At 41.0% G+C, this 12,167-nt stretch overlaps 1 protein-coding gene across 1 annotated transcript; it reads right to left on the reverse strand.

Moving 5' to 3' along the window:
• Nucleotides 1–485: 485 nt before the first annotated feature.
• Nucleotides 486–9,688, reverse strand: vtg3 (vitellogenin 3, phosvitinless). The gene is made up of 27 exons (XM_040185348.2): nt 9,572–9,688; nt 9,117–9,137; nt 8,863–9,014; nt 8,164–8,415; nt 7,919–8,080; nt 7,686–7,834; nt 7,452–7,602; nt 7,054–7,211; nt 6,271–6,436; nt 5,964–6,089; nt 5,635–5,853; nt 5,020–5,237; nt 4,818–4,915; nt 4,618–4,742; nt 4,437–4,538; nt 4,232–4,351; nt 3,960–4,149; nt 3,771–3,858; nt 3,490–3,675; nt 2,953–3,082; nt 2,678–2,846; nt 2,239–2,339; nt 1,900–2,103; nt 1,563–1,708; nt 1,231–1,369; nt 1,022–1,130; nt 486–836 (listed from the first exon to the last, which is right to left on the reverse strand). Exons 1-26 carry the CDS (start codon nt 9,609–9,611, stop codon nt 1,029–1,031), a joined length of 3,714 nt encoding a protein of 1,237 aa, XP_040041282.2. The 5' UTR covers nt 9,612–9,688; the 3' UTR covers nt 486–836; nt 1,022–1,028.
• Between the last annotated feature and the right edge of the window lie 2,479 nt (nt 9,689–12,167).

The following is a 12,167-nucleotide window of genomic DNA, read 5'->3' on the forward strand; positions in this document are numbered from 1 at the left end:
CCAACAGAGCAGGTCGTACGGACCTTGTAAACATCCGTCTCTTCCAGAAAGAAAAAAAAAGGTCAGTTATCATCCAGTTCGCTGAATCCAAAGCTCAGTCACAAGCATTTTGACAATCAAATGGGATATTTAGAGAATAACAGGAGCTGTTAACAAAGAACGTTTTGTTGCCAAATTGGCTGTTAAAGCAGAAAAACCTGCCAACCGTTTTGTGTTTTGTGCAGTTTCCACTTCATCTCTTACATATTGTAGGAGAATTGTAATTGGCAAATACTGTGCAAAATGTTGGTTGGATGGTTTCTTTCTTTTTCTTAGAAGAAGCAAAGCTGTAAACTCAACATGACAAAAAATTAAAACTTAAAAAATAGGAGATTTTTTTATGCCTTAGTCTGGGTTTTCCATGGATTTCATCAGTACTTTTCATCAGAACAACTGGATATTTTGATATTTATTAACGAGCAAAGATCAAACCCCAGTTACAATAATACCGTACATCAATCATTTATTTCTGAATACACATACATACAGATTTAGATTTAAATAGATAGAATCCAAATAAAAGAACTGGCTAAAACAAGTTTGAGTGAGTCAATTATGAAGATAAAATATTTTGCAACACAAGCATGAATTTACACAATATTCTAAATAGGATTCCCAAAATATGACCATGCTTTATAATGAATTACTCATGACCTTTACAGGTTATTTCCAAACTGATGACATCTGACGGATCACTGATGCCTCTTTTATGATTCCCACTTTCATCACAGTTGGTTGCAGCGTTATCACTGTGAATAGAGGCATCTGGCTCCCATCTGGGCTTTGTTGGCTTTTTGCTGCACAAAACGTATTTTAAAAAAGCAATTATGAATTGTGCAACTCGTTGCTTGTTTCGGGGTATCTGCTTTGCATAGAAACACAATCCCCACATACAAACACATGCATGAGAATCTTGAAAAAGACAGAGAAATTTAGTATGAACATAAAATTGAGCTTAAAATAACACTTTCATGTAGCTCACATGTTTTTTATGCACGTCCAAAGCTGTCCATTGTTGTGTTGTCATGTTCAAACTCCTGAAAGATGACTGGTGGCATTGGAAATGAAATGGCTTGGCGGAAGATCGTGTACTAATGACAAGACGAAGAAGAAGTTACACACTAATCTAAATACTGCAATCAATACAAGCTTTCCAGCTAAGTGTAGTTGGTGCATTCTATCTTTTAATACCTCTGGTAATTGAATCCTCACATCAATGCTGTCTGCTGAGCTGGCGATTACTGATGCGGAAATCTCCTGCCCGGCATTTTTCTCTTGTTTTTGGTAGAAGTTGAGAAGCAGAGCCATACCTGGAATGTAGCTTTCAAGTCTGGGAGATCAGAGATCAGAAATAATAATAGTTAACAAAAAAGATAATCTTCTTTAACAACACACGTCAGACATTATGTGAGCATGTAAAGCAAAGTGAGTGAATCAAAGTCATTCTTCGGCCCGATCTCCTCTTCCTCCTCACATTTGATATTTCTTGATACACACTTCACCTGGATTCCTCGGAGGCTCACCTTGAGCAAGCCTGTGTCACCTTCTCTGGCATCCTGCTCCAGTGTATTTTGGCCTTGATTGTCGGCAAGGTGCCAGGCAGATGCGCAGTTTCAGATGTTATTGACATTTCATAGGACTGACATTCCGCTCCCCATTTAATGTTTGCCTGAATCAAAGACAAGAGACCTGGCTTCATCATACGAAGGAGTACGACTTTAAATGTATAAATAACATTGAATCTGAAGAGATTTATTTGGCTAAATATGCAGTATGCAGATGCTACACTGTCATGGTCACTTCCGATGCTGCCATAACAATGATATTAATGTACATATGTTATTAGTTAAATTTCTTTACCTTTGCACCGACAAGGGCCTTCACAGAGGTATCGATGCATATCTTCCAGTTGCTGTTTTCTTTAACATGAGACACAACCAGCTGGGTTTTTTTCACTTCTTCGGTGGTGTAGTAGAAGACTGCATTGTAACCCTCTGGCTTCTTGGCGCCACTCACGGCAAATGCATTGACATTGAACACGGCTTCAAATGTTGAATTTCCCATCTGTTGAGTGAGATAGAAAGCAGTCCAGTTGATTCTTGTGTGTCCAGCGTTTACTTCATTTCCTGTGTGAACTTAAAACAAACTGCATCTGCTCCATGTTTTAGAATTTGGGTAATTTCAAGGCTGGCGAAATACCTGAGAAAGAGACTCAAGCAGTTCCTGTGCGCTGGCTGGATGGCTGCTCGGGCCGGCATTAATCTCAAAGTGGATTTTGTCAACAGCATTGATGGCTTGGGCTGGTAAAATTGCACAGGTACATTGGCAAAGAGTAAAGAAAAGAATGTCTAAAGGCTATTTAATTTTACTTTAAAAATCAAACACAACCCCAAAAATTTGTAAAAAACAGAAAATAAAGTGTAACACCTCACTCAAAATCTTGTTTTTGCAGTCCAGTGGTTTAATTTGGTGACTAGCTCTTATTGTGTGTCTTGTAAGTTCAGCAGTGTGAAACCAGTTGTCTGCCTGAGCCGCTAAATATTTGTTGCGTTCTCTTAAACATTGTGTGAGTGTATGATGTTGTTTTTTGGACAGCACGGTACTGTATGATGCAAAATGCTGTACCTGTTAAACATACCTGGTAGTACTTTGACTGCCACGTGGGTGTATCCCAGGAAATAGTACAGGGGATATTCGTCATGATAAAATTCCCTCCTTAAGTCATACTCCACGCAGACACCGGCTCCATAAATGTTACTCTCAACACACATTTTGTCTTTTTGTGTCCAGTTGCCTTGTGTCAGGATCTGTCGGATTGGTTGAAAATCACAAAGACGTCCATCTGTTTTGAGTTCTGAAAAGTGTTAATTAGTTCAACTCTAACAGCAATCTGACAAATCATTTTGACTGTACCTGATCTGTCTGAGCCGTCTCAACTGTTGGGCCTTTCTGGAAGACTTCATCGTTGGAGTCTGGAATCATTGGAGTCCTTTTATCCAAATCTGGCTCTTCGATGTTCCTGCTGACTGCATACACGTTGGAGCTGTCCGGTGGAAAGAAAGATAAGAACTAGTACACTTTGCAAACTGGCTGGATTGTTTACAAGGGTTAATAGGGAGAAATTGAATATACTTTGATACCTTCATTTTCATTCGCCTATAGTCTCCCGGCACCAAGAATCATTGTGTTTTTGTGTCCTTTATACGAGCCGTCCAAATCCCCCCATTAGAGCATCATGGTAACATAACACTATGCCTACTATGCATAGCGTTGATTTGGATTCATTGGAAGAAGGAATGAACTAATTCAGAGTCATGAATCTAACATGAAACGCTATAGTAACTATCTTGTAGCAGTTTATCTAGTGAGCTGCAAAGCGGGAGCTCAAACCCCGCTGCTGGATTCAGCGTCAGGGAGACCTCATAGATGACTAGACGAAATAATACATACCTCAATGAGAGGAGGTTAAACTCTTTTTTACATGGAGGGAAGTTGAGTTCAAACTTCTTCTTTGCAATGTTGATCTTGGCAGAAAACTTCCATGGGATTGCAATAGGTGTTTTGGCTTTAAACTCAGAACCGCATTGGAACAGCTCTGTATTGATACCGTAGTAAAGCCAGAAATCCTTTGTATAACTAAAAGACAAGAGGTTGATTTAGTGGGGGTAATACAACATAATTAGTATCGATAGCGCTAGAAGTTGAAATCAAATCAACAGTAAGTATTTTACCCAATGAAACCGTCAGTCTCCAGCGAAATGTCAGACGTAAACAGTTGTCCAAGACGTTCAGTCAGTGGGGGATTGATCGAGGCTGTGGCTGTGTTAAGAAAATATGAAATGACATACACTCTTTTAGTGATCGATATACACAGATATGAGGTGAACGGTGTCGTGTGCAGTCAGATTTGACTCACTCACCATTTACACTGATTCCATTGATGGTCTCATAATATTTGCTTATCTCCAATGGGAGACCAAGGATAGTAGCTTGGAAGTAGCGAACCTCAACGATCAGGAAGGGCTTGGTACGGTGCCACGACACTCCCTTCTGTAGATTCTCAATCGCGGCCCACAGGAAACTCCCTTTGCTTGCAGATTGACGGAAGAACTGCAACACAAAAGAACATCGTGTAGCAGGCTTTATACCCAAGTAGTCTGTTCTGTTGACTGTTTTCCACTTATTCTCCCACCTTGACGATGTTCTGGATGGTTTCTTTCTTAAGATCAGCGAAGAACCACTCTTGTCCGGAGGCCCGTGAATATGCGCTCAGGACAGGCTTGTCATTGGGCAGAACCTCCCAGTTTTTAAGCTGAAAATGATACAGCGCGGTGGTCACACAAGCGAATGAGGCGGACGCATTAAAGTGCGGTTGATGACGCTGTTGTTAAACTCACCACATTGAGAACGGCCTGAAAGTCACTGAAACCAAGATCTCCTTTAAAACCAGGGATGCCGTTTGCAAACAGCTCCTTGAGCCCATCGGCACGGATACCCAACTGCAACGTAAGAAAAATAACAGATGAGTACCGGTCGACACTTCATCTTCAACGAAACCTTCAATGTGGAACACTGTACCTCCATCAGCTGCAGAATTCTACCGATAAAATAAAATTCTCCTTTCATCAGGATTTCAGTTGGAAAGATGTTTGTTGCACTTCTCAGCATGAATACTTCAGTGGCCGTGCCAATTAAGAAATCATCTGCATCGGGGAAAAAAAACAATTGTCATGTGTCTTATTTCAGGGAAATCCTATAAAGTCTATATTTGAGCATACCATTAAACCAGTCCATGTGTATCGCTTTGCTGTAGTGATAGCTGAGACGGCTGTATCTGGGGCCCAGGATTTTCACCGCTACGTTGCAGGCGGTTGAGCTATTTTAGAAAACACAAAAAAATGAATGTTGAAAGCTGGAGTATATCGGAAGTAACGTGATTCCAACGATCACGGCCAATTGTTTTGGTGTTGTTTTACTCACAGGAAGTGGTTGTTTGGGGTGCTGGATCTGGAAACGCTTTTCAAGTACGAGTATGCAAAACTAATAACATGGAGGTTTTTTTCCTCCTGCAGATGTACAGTCACAATGGACACCACGGCCATTGACGGTTTAGTGTCAAACAGGATCATGAATGCTAGCATGCGAATCTCGGTGGGATTGTTTTTCTGCAGGAACAGACTCATGGTGATGTCCTGAACCTGAACACACAAGTATAATAACAATTAGGATTTCAGAAAGATTTCACATTCAATGACCCGCTGTTCTGAAATTCTTTTCAGGTTCCAACAGTCTTTTCACATTATTTTTGAACGTTTATGAACTTTAAAAAGGCCGATTACTGTAATTGTTGTAGGTATAGTCAGTGAAAAGATTTAAAAAATACCAAAATGTAACTATGATGTAACATGTAGCATGAATCACCTGCCATTTTCACCTAATTGCTGAGCCTAATCTTACCTGCCACAATGGATTATTATAGACTGTGGCATTTTCTTCTTGACTACGGAGGACAGCTCCTGTAATTACCAGGAACACGATTTGTATAAAAGCCTGGCACATAATAAGCTCTTATTCCTGCGTATTCTGTATAGTTACACTGAGAGGGTCTCTGGCAGCTATGAGCCTCATAGACTGCACGGCGGCGCTCAGCACACGAGGCGGCAGATCCACGGGCGTGGCAGCAACTCCGGGGAGAAAGCGCATGATGGTTTTAAGGCTGCTTGGATGACCCGCGTTCCCCAGGGCTTTCAGAGCGAGGACCATGTCGTCGTGGTTACGGATCCTCAAACTTTCCACGGCCATGTCCAGCAGTGGCTACAACAGATGTTCAACATTATGATTTTACTCACTGAATACCAGACAGCCTTGTTCTCATAACCTACCAAATGACTTTATAGTACAAAGGTCAAAAGTCATTTGATCACCTGAACAGTAGCTGCCGGACACGGTGTAGCATAGGCACAGTGCTTGTAGACCAGGGAGCCATAGGAAAGCACCACAGTGTGCCACAACTCCACATCGGATTTGCAGAAGGGCATGTCCAGGAACATCTGTGAAGAAGAGAAATGTTTTGAAATGGTCTGTAATCATTGTGTGGTATTGTCACAGGTGGGTAATGAGACAATGTCCCCCCTGGACACAGACATACAACCCCCCCCTCCCCCATACATGGAGACACAGACAAGATGTTGAGCCTCTTTTGGATGTTTGGTGTCTTTAGCCTTAACTCACTTTAGCCATCTCAACCAAGTTAGCATCAGTCTGGAGATGGTTGAACGCCAGCAGCAGGGTCTGCCAAGCTTCACTCGCGGTCACGTCTCTCGCCTGGAACCTCGCTTGCAGGAACTTCAGGATTCTGGCATCGTTGATTTCCACGATCATGTCTAAGAACCAACGTCTAATTGATTGAGAAGGGGGAGAAAATGGGAATCATAGAGCACTAAAGATGAGAATGATCTGTAAAGAGAAATAAAGTAATTGTTTAATTGCACTTTTACAGGATGAAAAACAAGGCGTCGAGTACGACCTTAATCTTAACGAGTGAGGAAAGCGGTCTGTCAGTCATCACCTTTCTGTCACCAAGCCTCACACAATAAGGAATCATGCATGTAATGTCATGTTGGAGTAACTGAAATCATTTTGTCGAGTTTAGTGAAGGATAACATCTCTAAAGCTCTGTGCACCACCCAACCTTCACAGCATGACCCTGTGTTGTACTGTGTGACCTACACAAAGCTTCCTGTGTATTCTGGACAGATTTATATTTTGTCATTAATAGTCACATGTGAAAGAGAATCCGACAGACAGTTGGTTGTTCACAAGAAACAGAAAGTCAGTTTCAAGGACACTAAGACTAAATTGTTTTAATATTATTCTACTTTCATAATATCCGAATGTCATATTTTGAATTTCCATTTGAAATCATGTATCTTATGTATTAATATTTGAAATGCTTATTGAGCATATTTTGGTTTTGTTTATCCATTGCTGGCAAGCCACTGACCAACTTCTCACCTTTGTTCTTCATTTCCTGCAAATTGCTTCCACAAAATGTCCAATCCTTCATAGGGCATCGCTCGCAGCAGTTGATACAGCTTTATCGTGTCCTCAGATGTCGTGCTATCAATGTGATAACGGTTAGCCTCAGCCAGATGCTTGATCAACTCAGCAGCCTTCAAGGAACACGATGATTGATGATTAGTTAGTAAATGTCGCCCTACAATTAGGTCCTCTGTGGACAGGTTATTGAAATTCTTTAGATTTACTTCACGGTTATGAAAGTTAATGCTTTTGATGCAAGTTGATTTCTCAACAAGATTTCTTGTCCTCATTCAATTGTTTTCCTAGTTTTGACAGGTTTCCCTGCAGCCTTCTAGCGATATCTTCACGTCACAGCAGCGTGTCCTTATTACCTTTGTTATCGGGTCTTCGAGGTTCTGCATCACAATGGGGAGGTTGATTTCTGCATCGGTAAACATAAAAACCAGGTTGCCCTTGCTTTCCATCGGCCCGGGCTCCACGGCTCCCACCGTGTCATTCACGCTGAGCAGCACCATCTCATTCCTGTAGACCAGGTCAAGCAAAACAGACCATTTACATTGGCGGACAGGCATCGCAGGGGGAGCGCGCGCGCGACATTTCCTTACACTGCTTCCATCTTGAAGTTGCCGCCCTTCACGTTGAAGGGACTGAAGTTCTGCTGCTCGTGGCCGTGGGCCCTGGTGATGAGACCCCCATCTGCCGTCGGCTTGACCGTGTAAACACACCTCACGGTGGAAACGATAGATTCCCCTCTCTGGATCGGGAGGACAACACGAACAAATGTGACACTTCATTTCATTCGCGACTGTGGGAACGTTCGCGGGTGAGACGGACAGACCTGTTTGCCGACGTCGTCGAGCACGGCGGTGGCCATTCCCTTGTAGATGGCTGCCTTCTCTCTGCAGTTACTGATATCCACAACCTGGATGACGGCCATGTCCTTTGTTTCTTCGTTCACCTCAGTGGCGTAATGGCTCGGACACACGCCATGGATGCTAGACTACAAACACAATCAAACATGTTTTTTTTTGTTTATTATTTCTTATTTGCAGAGATGAGCTTACTTGTCAGAAGAAACCTTACCTCTTCAAGCTCATAGATCCTCTGTGTGGTCTTCACGGTCACGTGGAACAGACCCAGTATTCCTCTCACAAGGTTGACGATAGTGTCAGAAGTCTTCGCAGAGGTACGGATGTTACTAACGTGTCCACCGACATAGTCAAACATGAAGGGTTTGACGAGCTGCGAGGCGATGCGCTCGGTGAGCTTTGGCACAGCGGTGAAGCGGTTTCTTCCCTTAACGCCATTGAAATCTTCGAAGGCAAAATCTGAAACCTTTTAACCCGAGATAAAATTGTGTTATTTGTAGCAAGTCAGTGGGAAATCTGTCTTATTCTATGTCAGATAAAAAACTGGTGGCATCAGTAGCCCACCAGAAAATGACAAAAACATGTCTGCACTACCCTGCTGAAAAAAAGGTGATGCAAGATGAGGATTCTTTATTAATCTGTTGATACGCAAACATTTGTAGCTGACCTGACTTTTAAGTTGTTTACGAACAACTACTTTACACCGCAAAGTTATTTCCCAACCAATTTTTTTTTTTTAATTGGCCTCTAAAAAACTAATGACACTTCAATGATTGATAAATGATGCATTTGTTTAACTTGGTTAATGAATCAGACATGAATCGAGCTGATTAGCATGTCATTGTCTCTGTGACTCAGTAACACGTTTAAACAACACATTCTGACAAGGTTTGCACTCTGTTGTCAATCTCACCTGAAGGATGAAGGTTTGCTGAGACGCACCGACGATTTTGATGTTGCATGAGATTCTCGTAGCAGACTCAGCGAGGTTGGGTTTACCGAGTCCAAAATTCACGTCTCCCACATATTTGTACTTATATGTTTTCTTCGGGCTCAGACCAGGCTCTGAAATTTGTTTCCAACATGAAATGTCATTTCACTGCTTCAGTACAGAAGGTTTTGGTTAAATAGTATTTTTACTTTGATGATGAATAATTAAGGACTCACCATAATGGACACTTTGACTTGCTGAAGGAAAAAAAGTCAAAACACTTCATCAGCATCTTTGTGACTATAAGAGCAGATTTTTTATCTTAGTTACCTTATTACATGTCACAGAATTATATCCAGAGATATTTAATGTCAGGCACAAGACATCAGAGAAGAAAATGTCAACAGTACTATTGTAAAAAGAAAAAACAATTTTAAAACATTCAACAAACCTATAGAAGTTAGTCATGATTGACCCACTGCAATTACAATAATTTATTTCCTTTCCTGGTTTCCACTTTTAAAAGTTTGTCATTGAATGATGGAATGAATCATGGTTGCAAAAATGAACTCAATCAACTTCGGTATTTTCGGTCATTTTCAAAAATGATACCAAACAAAAAAATTTACATGGCTGGATTTTGAAATCCTGCAGCAAGTAAATAAAGATGAATGAATCAATGAAAACTTACCGGCCAGAGCCACAAGGCAGAAGAGCAGGAGGCCCTGCATGTTGAAACTGAGCAGGTGAAGGCAATATTTCCGATGTGTCCTGTATATATATGCCGCCCACTATTCAGGTTGTGGGAGCTTGTGGTTTATAGGTTGAAACACAGCGATTGTTGACCTGCGACATTGTCACAGTGACACGCGTGTTACATCACTGTTTGTTGTGTGTAATTGTGTGAGTAAGCGATGACAAATGTTACACAACATCCAAAGGTAAAAATGAACAATATATTGTTTAGGTGATAGTTCATGCATCAAACTTTTTGACTGTGCTTTAATATGTTTAAAAGGGACACATTTACATTCTGCTTCTTCCTCATAAAAAACAAAAAAGTGGTGAAAGAAGCATCCAGATCCTTTGAAGTACTAATTTCACTAAGTAAACTTACTATAAAAAGAAGAAAGTATTTAAACGTATGAAAAGTAAAAGTGCTTTATGTGTCTGTGTTGTACTATTAATGATGTGTTAAGATGAATTAGTACTAAATGAATGTGTTTGCAGCATTTAGTTTGAGTTGTTCTCATTTTCCCGACGTTATGTCCCGTCTAGTCTCCACACTGTGCATCATCCTCTTTAAGTTCACCATGTGTTTGCAGCTTTTCACATTTTATTTCCAGGCTATTCCAAGACGTTTTAAATACTTTATTTAGCTCAAGAAGCAGAAAAGTAAACATCACCACATTTTGAGATATCTGGTTTTCACTGAAAATGTAATGAGACAAGTAAAATATGGAGACATGGATTACAAATAGTAAGTTGTATAACGTGAATACTAATACTAATAAAAAGCACCTTGAATGTGTATTTCAGTGAATTAACAGTCACATCTCACCACCACATAGAACTTAAATAACAAACTTGAAACCTCATTTTGTAATCAGTCAGAAAATGCAATAAACAAGTCATTCACAGCTGAATGAAGGGATAAACGCGGGGAGTTCTGGATCTATTTCCTCAGAGGAGTGAAGGCAGAGCAGATGAAGGCTGGTTTATTATTTAACTGAATATCTGGAGAAACTCCCGGTATTGAAATATAAAACCATCCCCAGGCATCACAAACATCTCCTCCTGGACGCTGCAACGTCAGAAGTGTGCTAAATCACTGCCCTTCGTGCCAATTATTCGCAGCCTAAAGGTCTCCTTTATGTGTTCAGTTTGAGGGTGACGACACCGAGAGGCAATCTATTTTTGTTGTACTTTGGCTTTATGTTTGGATTGCACATCACAGGAGTCCCTGGTGTAATCTGAATCCAGCCGTCCTACCCCTTTCCTCCCGAGGCCTCCCTGACCAGCTGCTATTCTTTACAAACAGCCAGTAGAGGTCACCAACACCACGTCTTTACCTTCAAATTAAAACAAGAAGCCTGTTTCGGAGGAGAACAGAGAAAGCATTATTAATGCCTCTGAAGATCGGCTGGGTTTAGTCGTGTCATGATGGGCGTTTCTGTGGCATCTTTGTCAGCCAAATGTAGTTATTTCAAGTGAGGCGGGATTTTGGGATCCGGGGGATCTCGTTAATTAGGGGAAGACGGCGGAGGAAGTGGGAACAGGTGTGCTGGTGAGAGGTGAGAAAAGGGCGAGCTTGATGGGGGTTCACTTCCTGTAGATCTTTCCTTTGTTCTTGTTTGAGTCACACATGAAGATCTAGTGTGAGATACACGCGGCACAAGGACACTTGGGAAAGCGTTGAACCCCAAGTTGATTCTTGATATGTAAGTATATGAATGAATGGAAATGAGTTTAGGGTTTAGATGTGCAGATGGCACCTCACACAGTGGCCTCTGTTCTGTGAATGTGTTAATAGGAGAAGGATGCGAATGGAAGTATTAAAAGTTCCTATAGGTCCATTATTCAGTATTTTCCCTCTTGACATTTGTCTAAAAATCAGAGGATGTAGAAAAGGAAATATTTTGCATTAAAGATATGTTTTGTTTGTAGTTTAAGCTGCCTGTTTTTAAATATTTGTAGGATTATAACTGGTTCATCTGCTGGGTGTGGACGCATTAAGCGTATTGAGAAGTGTATTTGTTGCAGTGATCCTACTTCTGATGATGTCTTTAATGCCACACTGCCTGCACAACTGCCTTCTCTTCCTTAAGACCAGGAGGAGGAATTTCAGATCTATTTGAATAAAACAACTTGTAATGGCGCTAGAGCAGGATGTTGTACTGCATATACTATTTGCAAGGATACATTTTTGCACAGGCATGAAAGACATTGGTGCACAAGAAATCTAAGAACAAGCCGAAACAAGGCAGAGATTCATTTTCGATATTTGTGACTGCTCTTTTTTTATCCAGTGTAACACCTCTCATGTGTTTGATTACACCGATTGATTGAATTTATCGACTAGAGTTGGCTGGTTTAAATTCTCATAAAACCAAAAACAAGCGTTTGTTGTTGTACCATACTTTGGTTTGGTTTAATTCATTGGAAAGAGATTCAGCAACACATTTACTGGAGGTATTTTTTTTAATAATTGTGTTTGTTGTTCAGCACATGGCTTCTTACCCTGCAGCAGAGAACAATGCTCTGTGATTGGAGCAATAAGGAAAAAA

This window comes from Gasterosteus aculeatus, chromosome 8, assembly GCF_964276395.1.
Source record: "Gasterosteus aculeatus chromosome 8, fGasAcu3.hap1.1, whole genome shotgun sequence".
NCBI lineage: Eukaryota > Metazoa > Chordata > Actinopteri > Perciformes > Gasterosteidae > Gasterosteus > Gasterosteus aculeatus.

Bases quoted from the DNA above. Each gene is read 5' to 3' on its own strand.
- vtg3 (XM_040185348.2), bottom strand. From the start codon at position 9,611: ATGCAGGGCCTCCTGCTCTTCTGCCTTGTGGCTCTGGCCG. The intron at 6,090-6,270 runs GTGAGTTAAGGC...TCTTCTTCACAG, and splicing joins ACTTGGTTGAGATGGCTAAA to ATGTTCCTGGACATGCCCTT. The intron at 2,847-2,952 runs GTACAGTCAAAA...CCAATCCGACAG, and splicing joins AGACGGCTCAGACAGATCAG to ATCCTGACACAAGGCAACTG.